Raw genomic sequence first — 19,982 nt, 5'->3', positions numbered from 1 at the left:
TTCGGTTCGACTCCTTCAAGATTTCGAGTCTCCGTTCGGTATCAGATGACCCAGACCTTCTCCTTCTTGCCAGTAAAGGAACCGAGGGGTTATCATTGAGAACAGCTGCAGTTTGTCCTCACGTGCAAGCCCGGTTTGGGAGCACAGGAAGGACGCAGGGGAGAGTCACCAGTGTGCCTTTTCAGCCCGGATTCAAGGGCATTCATCTCGACCTGAATCCAGACCCTCCCCCGTCACGTCGCCCTACATCCCACGATGTCGGATACATCGCAACGTCTTTCGCCTTTAAGAGGAACCACTCTGTGACGCAGGTGTTACAAGCTGGAGTCTGGAAGCGTCTAGCGACCTTCGCAGCTCACTTCCTGCAGGACGTGACCCACAGGGGTATCGATACGTTTCTATCGCTCCGTGGTGGCTACACAACAGCTGGTCTAACCTCAGGCTCCTTTTTGGACAGGTAGCAGTAGGTTGAGGGCATTTTTACCAGGTTTTAGACTGCATGAACGGAAGAAGTATGTCTGGCCCTTACTTCTTCTTCATCCTCCCCTCTACTGGGGAAAGCAGCATCCTGGTGTCTGCATAGCTGACCTCAAACCTCTGCAGGTAAACCATGCTACCTTGTGTTCCAAGTATTGAGACAATACTGTCGCGTCCCCCATACCCTGACGAGGTGGTATTGGGAACGTCCTAACCCAGAGTTCCGTCTAGAACTCCAGGTCAACTGCCTAGGACGGGACACACTTTCTTCCTTCACACACAAGCTTATGTAGGCCACACGTTTCCTTGCGGAGCAAGGAACTTATGAGGTGCAGGGACTCCTTTTCTCGAGTGCGACTCACTCGGATTCTGAGTCCCCGGGTAAGCCAAAGCCAGTATGGCTGGGGACTTTCCACCCTTCCTAAGGGGTAAGTCACCCTATGTAAATAGCGTGGTTTGTATTTCGGTTACGGAACAAATGACAAATTTGGAGATAATTTGTATTTTTCCTAACCATACAAACCTTAGCTATTTACACATATTTGCCCGCCAGCCCTGTCCCCCAAGTCAAGTCCTACCTCAAAGTGAAGTGAGACATTTCACCGGTGTGTGAGGGGGGGAGGGGTAGCAAGCTACCCCTCCCCTACCCCTGCTAACTAGCGCGGGGGTAGTAAACCCTCCTCGTTAAAATCTAATGGCTCGTCAATTTCAGCTACGCCGAAAGTAAACCCTATGTAAATAGCTAAGGTTTGTATGGTTAGGAAAAATACAAATTATCTCCGAATTTGTCATTTTACTGCCTTTCTCCAGAAAGAAGGGTCAAATGGAAGGGGAGCATGTAACATTCAGTTGTTCCGTAACCGAAATACAAACCACGCTATTTACATGGGGGTATTACTTCCGGCGTAGCTGAAATGACAAGCCATTAGATTTTTAACGAGGGTTAAAAATCTATACTGTAGTTTTCTGTTTGCAATATGATCTATATTGCAATTATACTGGCTACTGTATAACCATATACAGTCAGAAGATATATTGCCTTTTGGGATAATGGGCGGCAGTTCACCGACTGTCGGTGGGTCGCCGGCTAGCTACCCCTCCCCCCTCACACACCGGTGAACTGATTCACTTCACTTCTTCTGGCTCGGGTGATGATCAGACCTGTCTGTCTCACCCTCGCATTTTTGACAGCCTTAATTTGTTTGCTTTTTCTTACAGCTTGTGTGCTTGGAAGTTGGCCTCCATCCATCATGCGGAAGTGCCCTGGACTTCCCGACCGCCCTTGTGGAACGTTCATGTCGGCGGTCAAGACCGACCCTCACTCCTTATGTCCATACTGCCGAGGTCAACGGTGTGAAAGGAACCAAACTTGTAGTGAGTGCAGGGATTGGTCTACCTCCCAGTGGGAGAGGTTTTCCCGGCGACGTAAGAAGAAGTCTAAGCGTGACCTTTCTCCTTCAAGGGCTGCCTTGAAGAAGGAAGGTTCCAAAGACTTCTTCCGCTGCCCGAACCTCCTCCGAAGCTCCCACTCAATCGGTCTCTTGCGAGGGGCCGTCGAGTGGTAGTGTAGGCCTTTCTGTTGTTGACCAACCTCGGGGTTCGGGAGAGGGAGTTGCCTCCCATAGCGAGGCAGCTCCTCCTCCTCCACCTCCGGGGGAGGATTTTGATGATTCTGTGTCTAACAATGATCTTTGCAGCTTTGGGCTTCCTTGGGGCTTAAGGGCTCGCCCTCCAGGGAAGCCCTGTTTGACCTGATCCAGTTGGGTGCAGCTGTCAAACAGTTGCCGGTAATAGCAGAGGTAGATCCTCTGTCTATTGTCGATGTTGTTGTGGCAGAGGCTTCCGACGGGTCGGGCCAAACCCCTGCTGTTGTTGCTGATGTTGCTGAAGGCTCAGTTCCCCCCTCCGAACATCCTTCGAGGGAGGAGCTGGGTCCAACGGTCTCTCCTGCAGGTGATTCTCCCCCAGGGGGAGTTCACTTATGGAGACTCCTCTTCGGAGGACCGACGACGGTGTTGCTGCCCCTCGAGGTCGTCTTCGCCGTAAGGTTCGCCCTCCTCTTCGCCGTCGAGGCCTTCCTTCCCCTTACAAGGGGGTTAGGAGGCGCCTCTTTGGTTCTTCGCCTTCGACGTCTCCCGCAGAGGAGCCTCTCGATGTCAGCAGACCGTTACAGCCGCATCGCTAGACCTCTCAGCTGATCGTTCGCGATCACCGACGCCTGCCAGACCTGCTAGCCTTCCTTCTCCGTTTGCGGATGCAGATGTGCTGTGGGCGCCTACGCACCCCGTTTTCCAGCGGGCACCGGTCCCTTCGGGGCACAAGGGCTTGTGTCCCACTGAGACTAAGTCCCTTAGGCGCCAAGTGTTACCTACGCGCCCACGTTCTCCTGCGCGCTCGCGCGCTGTAGCGCGCAAGCGCTCTCCTGCTGTGGACCCTTCAGACTCTTCACGCCCCAGATCTCGCCATAGATCTCCTGCCCGCCAGCGCTCGCCTGCAAGTCAGCACTCTCCTACGCGTCAGCGCTCCCCTGCTCGTCAGGGATCTCCTGTGGGCCAGCTCTCTCCTGCTCTCCAGCGCACATCTGCGCGCCCACGTACTCCTGAGCGCCCACGATCACCTGCTCGCCAGCGCACATCTGCGCGCCCTGGTCCAGATGGCGCGCCAACGTTCGCCATGCGCTCCCACGATCTCCGGATCTAGGTGCAGGCAAGGAGGCTGCTCCTTTACCCCCTCGCCGTCGATCGCCTAAGCGCCCGCAGACCCCGCCGATGCGCCAGTCTTTGCCTGCGCGCCATCGCGCGCACTCTCCTGTGCGCTCTTCTAGACCTGGTCGTGCTCCTGCGCGCCCGCGCGCCCACGAGAAGTCTCCGGTTTAAGCCCGCGAGCGTTCGCCCCTATGCGCCACTTCACCTTCTGGTCCTGCAGCACATCTGATAGCTCCCGACCACGCCACTATGCGTCAGCGATCTCCAATGCGCCAGCGATCTCCCGCGCGATCCTTCACCTGCGCGATCCTTCGCCTGCGTGCAAGCGCTCTCCAACGAGCCCGCGCGCCCTCACATTGGATCGCCGAAGGTCTCCTGCGCCCCCACGCGCTAACTTGCCTGTGCGCAGCCGATCGCCTTCTCGGCCTGCGCGCCATCGCTCGCCTACGCGCCATCGCTCGCCAACGCGCCATCGCTCGCCTACGCGCCATCGCTCGCCAACGCGCCATCGCTCCCCTGCACGCTGTCGTTCTCCCGGCCGCCAGCGCTCTCCCCTACAACCGCACGCACCCTCACCTGCGCGCCCACGCGCACCTTCACCTGCGCGCCCACTCGCCCCTGCGCCCACTCGCCCCTGCGCCCACTCGCCCCTGCGCCCACTCGCCCACGCGCTCTCTTGCCCGCGCGCACACGTGCCCACGCGCCCGCGCTTTCATCTCCGTACGCATGCGCGCCAACGTTCGCCCATGCGCGAACCCGCAATTCTACCATCGCGCGAGCGCCAGCGCGACCCCGATTGCGATTCCCGCCGGGTTTCGCAGTACGGGCAACCTTGCGAGTCCTCGGGAACGACGCGTACTTCCAGATTGTCGTCACGATCTCCACCGTGTAAGCGCAGAGCAGCGCTCTTGCAGGAGGAGGAAGATTCTTCAGAGAGGTCTAGGCAACACCCTTCTTCTTTTCAGGCAGAGCCCTGTGGTATCCACTCCTAATGATCGCCCGATCCCCTTCCCTCCAGCGGGAGTCGCTGACACCGAGTCTGTCAGCCCTCAGCCTGGGTTCGGGTCTCTGATCAAAGCGGTCGTCCAGGCTGTTAAGCCAGCCCTCGTTGATCTAGGCCTCAAACCAACGGCAGCCTCGTCCCCGCTGAAGAGAAGGAGAGGAGTGGACTTTGTGGTAACTTCTCCTAGGGTCAAACTGGCTCCCAAGAAGTCCGTCAGGAAGGCCCCTTCCCCCCCTCAGACAGTTTCTCCTTCCCCTGTGGACGAAGCCTTTCCGTCCTCAGGCGAGTCCAGCGAGGTGGGACATTCTCCCACGGCACCAATGGGAGGAACCCCACCTCGAGTAGGAGAATCGTCTTGTGTGGGAGCAGCGAGAAGCCCTCAGACTTCTTTACTGGAGTCCTGTATCGCTCCTAGGAGGGAGCCCAAGGACTTGAAGACTCCCTAAGTCTTCATCTCGGATTCGACCAGAGCCAGCTAGACCCCAGGAGAACGTCCGCGTGTCCCCCCAAGTAGAGCAGCTGGAGACAGGAGACTTTGCTGCCAGTCCACAAGGAGGAGAGCTGCACGAGTCGGAGCATGCCTTCTGGCAGGTCCTGAGTCTGATGAGGCAACTCAACAGGTTCGAGGACCCGGAGACCGCTTCTCGCGAAGACAAGGATACGGTTCTGGACCAAGTCTAAGGCACTCAAAAACCTCCGAAGGCCAGTGCGGCTCTGCCCTGGTCCCAGAGGGTTAAGAGCTCTAGAGACAAGGTTGAGAGCCAGCTCTCCGAACTCGCCGCCTCCAGCCGTTCCCCTGCCGGCAACAAACTCCTCCCACCTCCTCGCGTGCAGCAAAGGAGGTACTTCGAGATCATGTGGGAGTCTTGTTTAGCTCTTCCTCTCCACCATTCTGTGGAAGAGCTCTCCAGGGGAATTTCTCTCATGAAACTCTCCGCCCGGCAGGTGACATTCTCGGCTACAGAGATCTTGAGCCAGGAGAAGGTCGCAAAGTGTGCCATGCAGGCCACTTCGTGGTGGATGTCTGGCTGGGGTCTCTGAGCATCCTGTTGCTTCTCCCCTCGGGCACGCGCACCATCGAGTTTCTGGCTCACCAAGTTTCGAACTTGTGGGCAAACTCGATCTTGAAGTGTCTTGATGCGGTGACCGAGAGGTTCCATGCTAAGGTCCCAGCCGTGGATGTCTGCAGGCTCAGACACACTTCCATCCTTGGAAAGAGCTTGTTTGAGCCCAAGGATGTGGAACGGACAGCTGAGAGGTGGAGGAAGTCGAATCACGATTCTCTTCTCCAAAGGGCTCTTACATCCAGACCCTACAAGCCTCCAGCACCTCAACAACAACAGCCTCGTCAGTGTAGGACATCGAAACCGGCTCCGGCAGCAAAGGCAAAGGTGTCCAAACAGCAGCCCTTTCCCGTCAAGGACAGGAAGGGCGGGAAGTCCTCCAGGGGAGGCAAGAATCCTAGAGGGATCGGCTGAGGCCGCAAACGCTAGGATTGGCAATCACCCTGCGTGTCCACCAGTGGGGGGATGCCTGCAGAGTTGCGCGTTCAGGTGGCAGCAACTCGGGGCCGATTCCTGGACGATCTCTGTGATCAGCCAAGGATATCGCGTCCCGTTCACAACATCTTTTCCTCCCCTGACAGCGAATCCAGTGTCGTTGAGCTCCTATGCCATGGGATTGGCAAAGGGGCTAGCCCTTCGAGCAGAAGTCGAGACCATGCTCAAGAAGGATGCTCTCCAAGAGGTTGTCGACGGCTCCTCAGGCTTCTTCAGTCGACTCTTTCTTGTAAAGAAGGCATCTGGAGGCTGGAGACCCGTCATCGACCTCTCACCCCTGAACAAGTTTGTCAAACTCCGTTCAGCATGGAGACAGCAGAGACGGTCAGACTTGCAGTGAGACCGCAAGACTTCATGTGCACACTGGATCTAAAGGACGCGTACTTCCAGATCCCAATCTATCCGTCTTCCTGGAAGTACTTGAGATTCAGCCTAGACAACAAGATCTACCAATTCAAGGTGCTGTGTTTCGGTCTCTCCACAGCACCACAGGTGTTCACCAGAGTGTTCACCCTGATATCTCCGTGGGCACACAGGATCGGCATCCGTCTCCTTCGCTATCTGGACGAGTGGCTGATCCTGGCAGACTCGGAGTCGACCCTTTTTCGACACTGAGACAAGCTTCTGGGACTTTGCCAAGATCTAGGGATCATGGTAAATCTCGACAAGTCTTCTCTGCTTCCATCTCAACGACTGGTATATCTAGGCATGATATTGGACACCGATCTCCACAAAGCCTTTCCATCAGACGACAGGATAGCAAGGCTGAGGAGGGTCGCAGAACCTTTCCTCAGACGAGAAGAGCTTCCAGCCCAATCTTGGTAATGTCTTCTAGGTCACCTGTCCTCCCTGGCCCGTCTAGTTCCAAACGGCCGCCTCAGGATGAGATCCCTACAATGGGGGCTCAAGTCCCGGTGGAGTCAAGGCCACGATTCCCCGGACTTTCTGATCCCCATAGGGCCTTCGGAACAGACGGACCTGCAGTGGTGGTTGACCGACAGAAACCTTCGAAAGGGAGTGGATCTTCTCGTCCTCCCCCCAGATTTGATGCTGTTTTCGGACGCGTTAAAAGAAGGGTGGGGGCCCACGTTCTGAACCACAGGATCTCAGGCCGGTGGTCAGAATCAGAAAAGTACCTCCACATCAATCTGCTAGAGATGAAGACCGTATATCTGGCCCTTCAACAGTTCCAACAGACCCTGGCGGGCCACTCCGTGGTGGTGATGAGCGACAACACCACAGTAGTGGCTTATATCAACAAGCAGGGAGGTACCTTTTCACAACAGCTATCCCATCTTGCAGTAGAGATTCTGATATGGGCCGAAGTCCGCTCGATACCACTATCAGCTCGCTTCATTCCGGGCAAAAGGAATGTGCTCGCCGACAGTCTGAGCAGAGCTTCGCAGATAGTGAGTACTGTACCGAGTGGTCTTTGGATCCTCTAGTAGCCAACAAAGTCCTGACTTTGTGGGGTTCCCCGACAGTGCACTTGTTCGCGACAGCCTTGAATTTCAAGCTGCCGCTGTACTGCTCCCCAGTCCCGGACCCCAAGGCACACTGGCAAGATGCTTTCCAACATCGACGTGTACGCCTTCTCACCGTTCTGTCTGATGAGAAGGGTGCTCAACAAGACCAGACTATAGGTCAACCTGTCGATGACCCTGATAGCTCCGCTATGGCATCATGCAGAGTGGTTCCCGGACCTTCTGCAGCTCCTGACGGAACTCCAGAGAGAACTTCCCCCACGACATGAGCTACTCAAGCAACCACACTGCAACATCTTCCACAAGGCCATAGCTTAGCTTCGGCTTCACTCCTGGAGACTATCCAGCATCTCCTCACAGAGAGAGGCTTTTCGCAACAAGTTGCGGGGAGGATGTCTCGACACCTGCGAAAGTCATCCGCAGGGGTCTACCAGGCGAAGTGGAGAGTCTTCTGTGGTTGGTGTCGTGGGTGGGGTATCTCTCCCCTTGATGCCACTATTCCAGCAATAGCGGAGTTTCTTGTTTATCTGGGGAGCAAATGCGCCTTTCGGTCTTGGCGGTGAAAGGCTATCGCTCAGCCTTAAGCCTGGCCTTCAGGCTGAGAGGATTGGACATTTCTTCTTCGCTGGAACTTTCCTTGCTCATATGAAGCTACGAACTTACCTGCCCTAAGTCGGAAGTGAGACCTCCTCCATGGAACGTGGTTCGGGTTCTCAGGGCTCTTAAGAGACCTCCGTTCGAACCATTACGCCAGGCTTCTGATCGTCACCTGACTTGGAAGACGGTGTTCCTGCTCGCTCTAGCTTCTGCCAAGCGTGTCAGTGAACTTCATGGTCTCTTGTACGACGTCGCCCATTCAAGGGGATGCGGGGAGGTAACGTTCAGGTTCGTCCCTGAGTTTGTTGCCAAGACTCAAAATCCTGGGGTATCGGACCCACAATTCGACTCCTTCAGGGTTTCGAGTCTTCGTTCTGTAACAGATGACCCAGACCATCTCCTACTATGCCCAGTAAGGAGTCTGAGGCGTTATCTTAAAAGAACAGGTGCAGTCCGTCCTCGCGTGCAAGCCCTATTTGTGAGCACGGGAAGGACGAAGAGGAGGGTCACCAAGGATACCATTTCAGCTTGGATTCGAAGGGTCATCCATCATTCCCTGAATCCAGACCCTCCTCCGGCACGTTGCCCTAGAGCACACGATGTCAGAGGCATCACGACGTCCCTGGCATTCAAGAGAAACTTCTCTGTGACGCAGGTGCTACAAGCTGGGGTCTGGAAGCGTCAAACGACCTTCACAGCCCACTACCTGCAGGACGTGACCCACAGGAGCCTCGATACGTTCTCTATCGGCCCTGTGGTGGCTGCACAACAGCTGGTCTAACCTCAGGCTCCTTAATGGACAGGTAGCAGAAGGTTGAGGGCATTGTTACCCGGTTTTAGACTGCATGAATGAAAAAGTATGTCTGGCCCTTACTCTTTTCTTCATCCTCCCCTCTCTTGGGGAAAGCAGCATCCCGGGTTCTCTGCATAGCTGACCTCAAACCACTTTAGGTAAACCATGCTTCCTTGTGCTCCTAGTGTTAAGTATAATACTGTCGCGTCCCCCATACCCTGACGAGGTGGTATTGGGAACGTCCTAACCTAGATTTCCATCTAAAGGACTTCAGGTCAAATTCCTAGGACGAGCCACACTTCTTTCCTTCACACACAAGCTTATATAGGCCGCACGTTCCTTGCGGAGCAAGGAATTTGCGAGGTGCAGGGACTCTTTCTCGAGTGCTGCTCACTCGGATTCTGAGTCCCCGGGCAAAGCCAAAGCCAGTAAGGCTGGGACTTTCCACCCTACCTAAGGGTTAAGTCACCCCATGTAAATAGCGTGGTTTGTATTTCGGTTACGGAACAAGTGACAAATTCGGAGATAATTTGTATTTTTCCTAACCAAACAAACCTTAGCTATTTACACATATTTGCCCGCCAGCCCTGTCCCCCGTGAAGTCCTACCTCTAAGCGAAGTGAATCAGTTCACCGGTGTGTGAGGGTGGAGGGGTGGCTAGCTACCCCTCACCTCCCCCCTCGCTAACTAGCGAGAGGGTAGTTAACCCTCGTTAAAAATCTAATGGCTCGTCATTTCAGCTACGCCGAAAGTAATACCCCATGTAAATAGCTAAGGTTTGTATGGTTAGGAAAAATACAAATTATCTCCGAATTTGTCATACTTCCATCCAGCCACAAGTACCATCGCCGGCAAGGTCCAGTCAGCACGAAGCCGGCAGGCTAACACCCGGCAGCACTGATACTGTCGGCGTACTGCCGGCTGAGTCAGCACCTGTCTGTGCCGGTCTGGCTGGCGGTACTGCCCCGGCAACAGAACTTTTGGCCAGCAGTCCAAGGGAAGACTAAAGAACCTTGGTGACAGAAGGAACTTCCCACCAACAGCCACCATTACTGCCAGCAGCCGCCAGCCGGCAGTTGTCATGGCTGCCAGCAGCTGGCATAGCCGCAGGCAGCCGGACAACAGCTGCAGAGAAGGAGTCTGGTCGGCCCCCGCGACCCACCGGTAACGGTGAGGTTGCAGGACGACGGCTCAAAGAAAGACAATGGCTCGGCCATCACAAAAGAACAGAGGGGGAGGAAAAAGGGTCCTGTATGAGGTGTGGAAGGAGCTGGCAAGGTTGCCGGTCCTACACACCCTCAAGAAACTCTGTTTCAGTATCGGCACCATCCTAGGCGGCAGGAGAATTCTATTCTCCATTCTAGAGTCTGCCAATACAATTAAGGGGACGGCAGCAGTGCCGCCTCCTCTAACAAGGGAGAAACAGAGTTCCAGTGCCGGCGCCATCCTAGGCCTCAGAAGAATAACTACTCTTCAGCCTAGGGTCTGCGAGCACAGGACTAGTTTACTAGACCACAGGGAGAAGGTGGCGGCCTAGGGACGGCTAGCCTCCTTTGTCGGCAGCCTAGCCGGCAGGTGAATAGTCACAAGACTAAGTACAGTAGACCCCCTGCATACGGCGTCCCCAGCTTACGTCTTTTTCACATTACGGTGTGGAATACGATTTTTTTTCGTCCCCTCGTTACGACATTTTCCCCACCTTACGGCATCGAATTCTTATACTCAAATTTGGCTGTTTCTACGCGTACGACTGTGCGAGTCAGTAGCTTACCACCACGCTCATACGTCAGTAAGAAGCTGGTCTGCTATTGGTTGGCGTCACGGCGTCACTAAAAGCCGATACGCTATTGGCCGAAAATCCTCCCACAATGCTTGAAAGAGATGCTGCCTCCCTCTCTCTTTGTCATACGCGCGCTCAGTTCAGAATCTCGTGTGCGTTTCGTAAAGACTTGATCTCGTGTGAGTGCTTGCAATATTGTTATTTTTTGTGCATTTTAGTGCTTAATTATAACTTCAATTTGTTAGCCATGGGTCCCAAGATTGCTAGTGATGTTAAAGGCAGAAGTAAGAAGATGATAACTATGGAAATGAAGCTGGAGATCATAAAGAAATATGAAGAAGGCATGCGCATCGTTACCCTCGCTAATACGTATGGCCGTAACCAATCTACGATTGGTACAATTATTAAGAATAAGGAAGCCATTAAAGCAAGTAAGTCTTCTAAAGGCATGACTGTCCTTGCCAGTGGAAGGACCTCAATCAACGATGAGATGGAGAGACTCCTTCTTCGGTGGATTAAAGAGAAGGAAATCGCTGGTGATACACTCACGCAATCAGTAATTTTGCACAAGGTGAGCGCCATCTTTGCTGATCTCGTAGAAGCCCAGAGAGACGGCAGAGGTGAAGGAACGTCGCAGCAAGCCCCCCAAGAGTTTAAGGCTTCTCATGGGTGGTTTGATCGGTTTAGGAAGAGGACTGGTACTTACTCAGTCGTCAGGCATGGAGAGGCAGCCAGTTCTGACAAGAAAGCAGCAGAAGAATTCCTCAAGAAGTTTGAGAACGTAATTTCCAGAGAAGGCTACATTCCTCAGCAAGTTTTTAACTGTGATGAAACTGGCCTTTTCTGGAAGAAAATGCCCCGCCGTACATATATCACAGCTGAAGAAAGGAAACTCCCTGGCCATAAACCAATGAAGGACAGACTAACGCTCGCATTTTGTGCAAATGCCAGTGGGGACTTAAAAATTAAGCCCCTACTGTTATACCACACAGAAAATCCTCGTACCTTCAAGGCACAAAATATCACGAAGGAGAGGTTCTCGGTATTTTGGAAGTCTAATGCTAAGGCGTGGGTCACGAGGACCATATTTATTGAGTGGATAAACGTCTGCTTCGGTCCTGCTGTCAAGAACTATTTAGAAGAGAACGATCTTCCTCTGAAATGTCTCCTGGTGCTGGACAATGCCCCTGCTCACCCTCCTGGCCTCGAGGACATCATTCATCCTGACTTCTCCTTCATTAAGGTTCTCTATCTGCCACCAAACACCACCCCTCTCCTCCAGCCTATGGACCAGCAAGTGATTGCCAACTTCGAGAAGTTTTACACGAAGCATCTGTTCAAAAGATGCTTCGAAGTGACCTAAAGCACTCAACTCACCCTCCGTGAATTTTGGAAGGGGCATTTTGACATCGTTCAATGCCTGAAGATGATCGACACAGCTTGGAATGAGGTTTCACGGTGCACCTTGAACTCCTCATGGAAGAAACTGTGGCCAGCTGTTGTAGCAGAACGAGACTTTGAAGGTTTCGATCCCTCAACCGAAGACGAGGCCGTTGATTATCCTGCCCCTGTGGGTTATGTTGAGGAAATAATTTCAATCGGGAGGTCCATGGGGCTTGTTGTCGATGAAGCTGACGTCCATAACCTTATCGAGGAGCACAGGGAGGATCTTACGACTGAAGACTTAAAGGAATTGGAGGCAATGCAGTTGACGATCATTCAAGAAGAGCACAGCTCTAGAAATGTCAGAAAGCAAAGACGATAATAGTGATTCTATCAAAAAAGCTAAAAAAGTGTAATTTTTTAAGTTCTAAAAAAAAAAAAAAAAATCATAAAAAAAATTTCAAAAGACAAAAATAATAAAAAAAGCATTTTTAATTTTAAGTGTTTATTAGTAAGAATAAATTTATTATTAAGTGTATTTAACGTAATTAGCATTGATACGTTTTTATATATACCGTCTACTTCCCCTTTGCCTCCACCCACTACCAGCTCAAGTCACGTCACTCTAAAGGTAAATAAGATTTCATTTTTCCTTTACAGTACTGTACAGAATATAATTTTTATTTATAATGTTATTTAATTATATACTGTACATGTATACTATATATAAGTATACTGTAGTATAGTGCTTACTATACTACTGTATTGTATTTTGTTACATTCTAATTTTCAATGTTTTTACCTTGGGTTTTTCACGCATTAACTATTCTATTGCCCGCCATACGACATTTTCACCATACGATACCAACTCCGGAACGGATTAATGTCGTATGGCGGGGGCCTACTGTACTCTGAGGTTCTGACCAAATCCCAAAACCTGCCATCTGCGGTTAAGGGACGAGACAGAAAACCCTAGGCTAGTCATGCCTGAATGAAAAAGAGAGATTACCCTTAAATCTCTACTAGAGACGAGTATCGGTTATATAATAATTCTAGGAGATATCAATCTCCGATGAATTGCTAAACCAATACACGATGGTAACCGGGGAAATGTCGAAAGTATACTATGTCGCCTAGGTTAGGTTACCTAGGTAAGACGAGATCTCGGTTACCTAAATCACCGAAACTCTGACATATACGATCGACATAGAGAAAGGAAAATTATGCATATAAATAGCTTTCATAATTAAATTATTAATGCTATTTTATCCGGGAATGTCGTTCTACTAACTAAATAACTCATGCCTAATGAACGACAGCGCCCATGGCGCCTCCGGTAACAGGCCTAGCTCCTAATCACAATAAAATACTCTAATTTCACTGTGGGACAGGAGCTAAATTACACACATTGTAAAGAATCAATACTCCACTTTCCAGAGGTGAAAGAAGCTGGAGATTGCATTATAATTCTTGAAAATCGATCAAAAATGTCAGATCAACAGGGAACACTACTGTGCGAAATCGCTACAGAATTAGGAATGTCCGCCATCTTGGATATGGCGCTGTTGTGATACTCAATAGTAGTATGGGAACTAGGGTAACCTTGATACGGCTCCCCTTCTAATTCTGCCACTTTCCCCCTCGAAGCGTAAACGCTATTCGGGATGCAGATTGCTATATGGCGTGTCAAGAATACGTCCCCTGATATTATGTGATATCCTTGAGAGAAATTTAAGGATATTCGCACCAGGAATTAGAATTCTGGAGACCTAAAGGTAAATCTTCTGGAAATATCACTGTAGTCAAATATCCCTTGGAAGCTACTCTTAGGAACCTTCCATCAGGACGACATGGCTTGAGCCCAAAAATAATAGTAATACGATGTTACGAGCTTTCCTGCCCCAAGTCAGAAGTTAGACCTCCTCCATGGAACGTGGTTTGCATCCTTCACTCTCTGAAGGGTGTTCCCTACGAGCCATTACGCCAGGCAACAGATCGCCACCTCGCTTAGAAGACAGTGATCCTATTCGCCTTGGACTTGGCCAAGAGAGTTAGTGAACTTCATGGTATATCCTATGACGTCGCCCATTCTAGGGAATGTGGGGAGGTAATTCTCAGCTTCGTCTCTGAGTTTATTGCTAAGACTCAAAATCTGGGAGTAGTGGATCCTAGATTCGGGCCCTTTCAGATTGGGAGTCTCTGCTCTGTAACTGATGATCCAGAGCAACTGTTACTGTGCCCAGTAAGGAATTTGAGGTATTACCTCAAAAGAACTTCGGCAGCTTGCCCCTGAGTGTTGGCACTCTTCGTGAGCACAGGAAAGGTCAAGAGGAGGATCACAAAGAACACCATCTCTGCTTGGATTTGCAAGGTCATAGACCTTGCACTGAATCCCAGTCCTCCTCCACCACGATGACTCAGAGCAAGCTCATGACGTAAGGGTCATTAAGACATCCCCAGCATTCAAAAGAAACTACTCGGTGATGCAGGCACCACAAAAATGTGTGTGAAAGTGTCAAACGACCTTCACCTCCCACCACCTGCAAGACGGGACCCATAAGAACATGAGACGTTCTCCATTGGCCCTTTAGTGGTTGCACAACAACTGGTTTAAATACCTCAGGGTCCTTGATGGACAAGCAGCAGGTAGTTCAGGGCAAAGGTTACCCGGGATTAGTCTGGGATGAATATTTAAGAATGACTTCTTTCATCTTCCCCTCCCTTGGGGAACAGCACCCACGGTCCTCTGCAAGCTGTTCTCGCCTCTCTGCAGGTAAAACCATTTCCTTTGTGTAACTTAGTGTAGAAATAATACTTGTTATATCCCCATACCCCATACCCCTAGCGAGGTGGGATTGGGGAAAACCCCCAGAACAAATACCAAAGCCAGTTGGTTCAGACTTCCACCGTCCTAAGGAGTGAGTCATCCCTATAGATAGTGAAGGGTTTGTATGTAGTGTCGGAACAAATGATGAATTTGAAAGTAATTTGTATTTTTCCTAACGATACCAAGCTGTAGCTATTTATACAGATTGGCCGGCCATCATATGTTTCCCAAGAAGTCCTACTTGGAATCAAAAGTGGTTACACAACACTAGTGTGCGAGTAAGCAGGGTAGCATGCTATCCCCCTTAACCCCTCCCCCTCTCCCGCTAACTAGCGGGCAGGTGATTACAGTATACCTCTCTAAAAGTGTTATGGCTTGTCTTCCATCTTCAACAAAAGTACAATCCCTATAATTAGCTACAGGTTTGTATTGTTAGGAAAATACAAATTACTTTTTAAATTTGTCATTTCATTAACATTATTTCTTTCAGGAGTGCATTATTAGCTGAAAATTCTTTATGTGTTCTGATGGTTCATAATGGAGAAGCAGACTACTTTAGAGTTAGAGGGAACTTTAACTGCCCTCAGCTACACATTTTTGTAAGTACAATAGTTTTTTTTATCTTTAGTTACTTTAATTTGCTGATAAATATTTAGCTGAAAACATGATTTGCCCCTACATGAATACTAAACATTGTACTTTAATAGGAGTATAACTTCAGTAAAGATGGAATTGCAGTTAAAACTATAACAAGGTAGTTACAACTACCAGCAGATGGCTAATAAACCCTACCCTCCCATGAGTCAGAAAGATACTCAATTTTGACTTTGACTGCAAGCAGTATACACGTACTCTCAATGCCTCCCAAATTTGGCTGTTTTAATCTTTCTTCACTATTTTTTCAGCATAAGTGTAACAGTCATAGACATGTGTCTGTGTCAAAGTATATCGGATGAGAAGTGGGGTAGGTCTATGTCAAAACCTGCCGTTGATCCCCTCCAACTGTGTGGTTTTTGCCATGGGCATGACTGTTTGCATTCATCCCCTTTTGATGAGTGTAGGTTGTGGCCTCCTTTGCAGTGGGTTAAGTTTGCCAAGAAGAAGACTAAGAAGGATTCTTTGTTATCAGCACTGGTGATGACTAAACTAAAGCAATAAAGCTTTATAGCTCCTTTTTAAACACAAGACTTACACGGTGGTTATATAAATATAGCTTTAGTCTCTGACGTCCCGGCAGAAATTCAAAACTCGCGGCAATCGCAGATTGAGTAGCCAGGTGTAACACCTGCGCGCCCTCTGGCGAAGGTATTAGAACCATCCCATTATTTCTCAGATTTTCTCTGTTGCTCACGCCGGCAACATCATTGGATATTCACTTGTTATTAACCTGAATTTTGGCAGTTATCATGGTGATGTACTACTAAATTGGTTATTGGCATTCGCTTACAGTGAACCCTCGCTACTTCGCGGTTCGACCATCGCGGATTCACCACTTCGCGGATTTTTTCCATAACCCATATATATACATGTATATGTATATATATATGTATATGTATGCATATATATATATATATATATATATATATATATATATATATATATATATATATATATATATATATATATATATATATATATATATATATATATATATATATATATATATATATACACACACACATATATATATATATATATATATATATATATATATATATATATATAAATATATATATATCTAAAGTAGGAAGATGTGATGTAGTTCTAAGGGAAAAGTATGGGAAATATGTCTGGGTAATAAGCAAAGCTCTACCTCCAGTTTGTTTCTTCATTATGATCAGAGATAATTGTAAACAAAACATTGGTTGCCATTTTTTATCGTGCTTTTTAGCGTGTTTAGGAAATGCATGATATAAAATCTCCTTTAATATTTGTGCCTGTTTTAGTTTAGGGTACTGTAGTACATGCATTAAGTGTTCTGTACATGAAAGGGTAGTTTGTTAACAGAACTACGTACAAGGGAAGGTTTTAAAAGTCTGAATATACATGTTGAATAAATAGGTAAATATGGTGTCACTACTTCGCGGATTTTCACCTATCGCGGCCGCGACTGGAACCTATCTACCGCGATAAACGAGGGTTCACTATATTTTGTTTTTCTTTGGTATTTGATCGCTATGTTCATAGCTTAAAAGGTAGGATTAGAAGTTTTTTCAACCTACTGCAAAAGTAACGAACCTATTCTTGAAAACAGTGGCGGAAGGAACTCCGCCAACACTATGACGTCACAGTCATATGACGTAAGCTACATTGTTACTACGTAGCATGACTTGCATTTTCATTTCTTTTGCGATGCAGAGAATGGAAAGTAAAACTCTATTTACAAACTAAAAGTAGTTAAGTTTTTATTATATAAAAGGAATACAGTATATTGTTTTTAAGAATATATATGTCCTATTAGTGTTCTTTATTTAGATAATCATTGATCTATTTTCAGAGTTTAAATAAACTAGCATACAGTTAAAATTACGTTACGCAGTTTTCTCTCAATCCATACAGTATTGCAAATTTCTTTGTATCGTTATTTATGAAAAGTAAAATTCTACTTAAAAACCGAAGTATTTAAGTTCTTATAATGTAAAAGGAATATATTATTTTTAAGAATATATTTGTCCAGTTAGTATACTTTATTTAGAGAATCATTGATCTATTTTCAGAGTTCAAATAAAACTAGCGTACAGTTAAAGTTACGCTACGTTGTTCTCAGACAATCGATACAGTATCACAATTACTTTGCATCGTTATTTATTTTGGTTTTCGATATTGGGATTTCTAATATTAATCAAATTACCTATTGAATTCTCATTCAAGCCCTTGGCGGAAGATTAATATCTCTCGCACCGGGCAGGTCTAATTAATATATTACATTTTATGTACTTTCTTTTTACAAGGTAAAAGGCTTACATGTCTTTCCTTTGGTCTTATGTGAAAGAGTATTAAAAGTGCAATTTTCAGTGCTAAATTAGTGCAGTGAATTTAATCAGTCAGTGGAGGGAGCGTCTGGTCGAACCTGTCGTTATCGTAGCCTTAGACCTCTTCCAAGCTCCCCAACCCCTGGGAGAAGGAATGTCGATCGGCGAAAGGAAACGAGAGGCGTTAGCGTTCGAGCAGACGTCCCCTCGAGCGTTCCTGTTGATGCTTCCAAGAACGTTCGCCCTCGCCGTGATAAGGCGAGGTAAAAGTGTTATCTAACGCCGAGTGTCAGAGCTTTAGACAGCAAGCTACTAACGCTGCTGTAAGAGTTTGATACGATGTTTGTAACTGAGTGCAACTTCTTTGTCTCTTTTGTTCGATGAGCGAACGCTCTAGACGCAAACGGCATAGTTCCGAGCGTCTGAATCGCGATCGTTTTTAATCGCGAGCGTCATTGTTCCGAAAGTCACGTGGCGCCGAGCGTCAAGCAGTGGCATTATGTCAAGCTTCCATCAGTTGGATTTGACGTCGAGTGTCAAGCAGTTAGACATGTCGCCGAGCGTCAAGCAGTTACGTGACGCCAAGCATCAAGCAGTTGGTTGTGACGCCGCGTGTCAAGCATAGCTCCAAGCGTCTAGATCGCGAGTGTCTAAATCGTGAACGGCATTGTTCCGAGAGTCACGTGACGCCGAGCGTCAAGTAGTTGCATGGCGTCTAGCGTCCAGCAGTTGGAAGTGACGTCGTGGGTCAGGCAGTTAGACGTGACGCCGAGCGTCAAACAGTTGCATGGCGTCAAGAATCCAGCAGTTGGACTTAACGTCGAGTGTCAAGCATGATGCTGAGCATCAAGCAGTTAGAGGTGACGCCGAGCGTCAAGCAGTTAGACGTGACGTCGAGCATCAAAACTCGGACGTCATGGTTACACCAGTTGGGCCAAATGTTGAGATCGCGAATGTCTTAGTTCCGATCATAATGAGCGTGAGCTTCTAGCGTTGGAACATTGTTACGCCAAGTGCTATATTAAAAGATACAGAAATAAATTTTAACTGGAAAGATATTATTTTCTCAGACCAAGGCTCGCTTGAACTAACTCTTGGTGTCTGTTGGAGGGTGAGAATTAAACCCCTAAAAGCATTAAGGCCAGAATTTAGGACCTTAAGGAGTTGACTCCTAGGAAACAAGACATCTCTACCGTGGTTAGAGACTTGTAGGAGGAAGGGATTGACGATCTCTTTTCCCTTATTTATCTTATAGAGGAATTCTCTTAGGAGAGGTTCCAAAGATCCTTGTTCCTTCAGTTGACTTTAAGAAACTCATGAGAGTTTTTTCTGAAGAGTTTCTGATTTATTTTGTGCCTGCTGCTCCTCGTCCCGCCTTCAGATTTTTCGCCAAGGAAGGCGTCGAAGATGGTGCTGTCTCGATCATCTAATAGAGCTTTGAGGATGATGGGAGACTGGATGCAATCCAAGTATTCCAGGAAGGTCTAGCCACGTTAAGATCGAGGACCTTGTGGCAGCCCCACAGAGACTTTTACAGCCCCCTGGGTGGATCGCTGAGTCTCTCAAGGAATGCAGGTAAATGAGGCATAAAAACCTATGAAGCCAGCTTCCTTATCAGGTATGCCAGGATAGCAAGGGTGGAGGTCTAGCCACGTTAAGGTCGAGGACCTTGTGGCAGCCCCACAATGACTTTTACAGCCCCCTGGGTGGATCGCTGAGTCTCTCAAGGAATGCAGGTAAATGAGGCATAAAAACCTATGAAGCCAGCTTCCTTATCAGGTATGCCAGGATAGCAAGGGTAGAGGTCTAGCCACATTAAGGTCGAGGACCTTGTGGCAGCCCCACAGAGACTTAGAGCCCTCTGGGTGGATCGCTGAGTCTCTTAAGGAATACAGGTAATGAGGCAGGATAACTTTGAATCTGAAGTCAGTATTGAGGTACGCACCACCCCTTTTTTCTTTCTCTCTTCTCCCTCAAGAGTTGGTCAAAGGCACAGGTTTTGGTGTCTTAATCAGCAAGAAAGTTTCTGCATACTTTTTCTCTAAACCACACAGACAACAGTAGGAGCCAGACTTAACTACTTCTGGCGAGCCTGGGAGAGGAGAGGAGCAGACCTTTTGTCCGTGCTATTACTAAAGGATGGTTGCGAAATCTTTTTCCTAGTGAAACCTCCTTTATTAGTTACTCCGATAGACCTATCTGCCAATTACAGAGAGAAGCCAAAGAGACAGACTATGCAACATCAAATGTCTCTCTTTTTGGAGAGGGAGGCTATTGTCCGGTCCTGGATGTAACTGCTCTCAATGCCTTTGTTCAGAAGTCAAAGTTCTTCTGGAGACATCGAAATCAGTCCTTACAGCAGTAGGAAAGGTCCACTGGATGGTCTCTTTAGACCTCCAGGA

General features: G+C 48.5%; 1 protein-coding gene across 1 annotated transcript in view; it reads left to right on the top strand.

The window, feature by feature from the left end:
• LOC137660322 (uncharacterized) overlaps positions 1-19,982 on the top strand; it is a 421,696-nt gene that overhangs the window by 87,858 nt on the left and 313,856 nt on the right. The window contains exon 3 of the mRNA XM_068395141.1: positions 15,099-15,207. Within this exon, the coding sequence (XP_068251242.1) occupies positions 15,146-15,207 (62 nt within the window). The 5' untranslated portion in view covers positions 15,099-15,145. The remainder of the gene's footprint in view (positions 1-15,098; positions 15,208-19,982) is intronic.

This window comes from Palaemon carinicauda, chromosome 20 (genome assembly GCF_036898095.1).
Source record: "Palaemon carinicauda isolate YSFRI2023 chromosome 20, ASM3689809v2, whole genome shotgun sequence".
In the NCBI taxonomy this organism is placed as follows: domain Eukaryota; kingdom Metazoa; phylum Arthropoda; class Malacostraca; order Decapoda; family Palaemonidae; genus Palaemon; species Palaemon carinicauda.
This window is presented reverse-complemented; position numbering and strand designations above follow the sequence as displayed.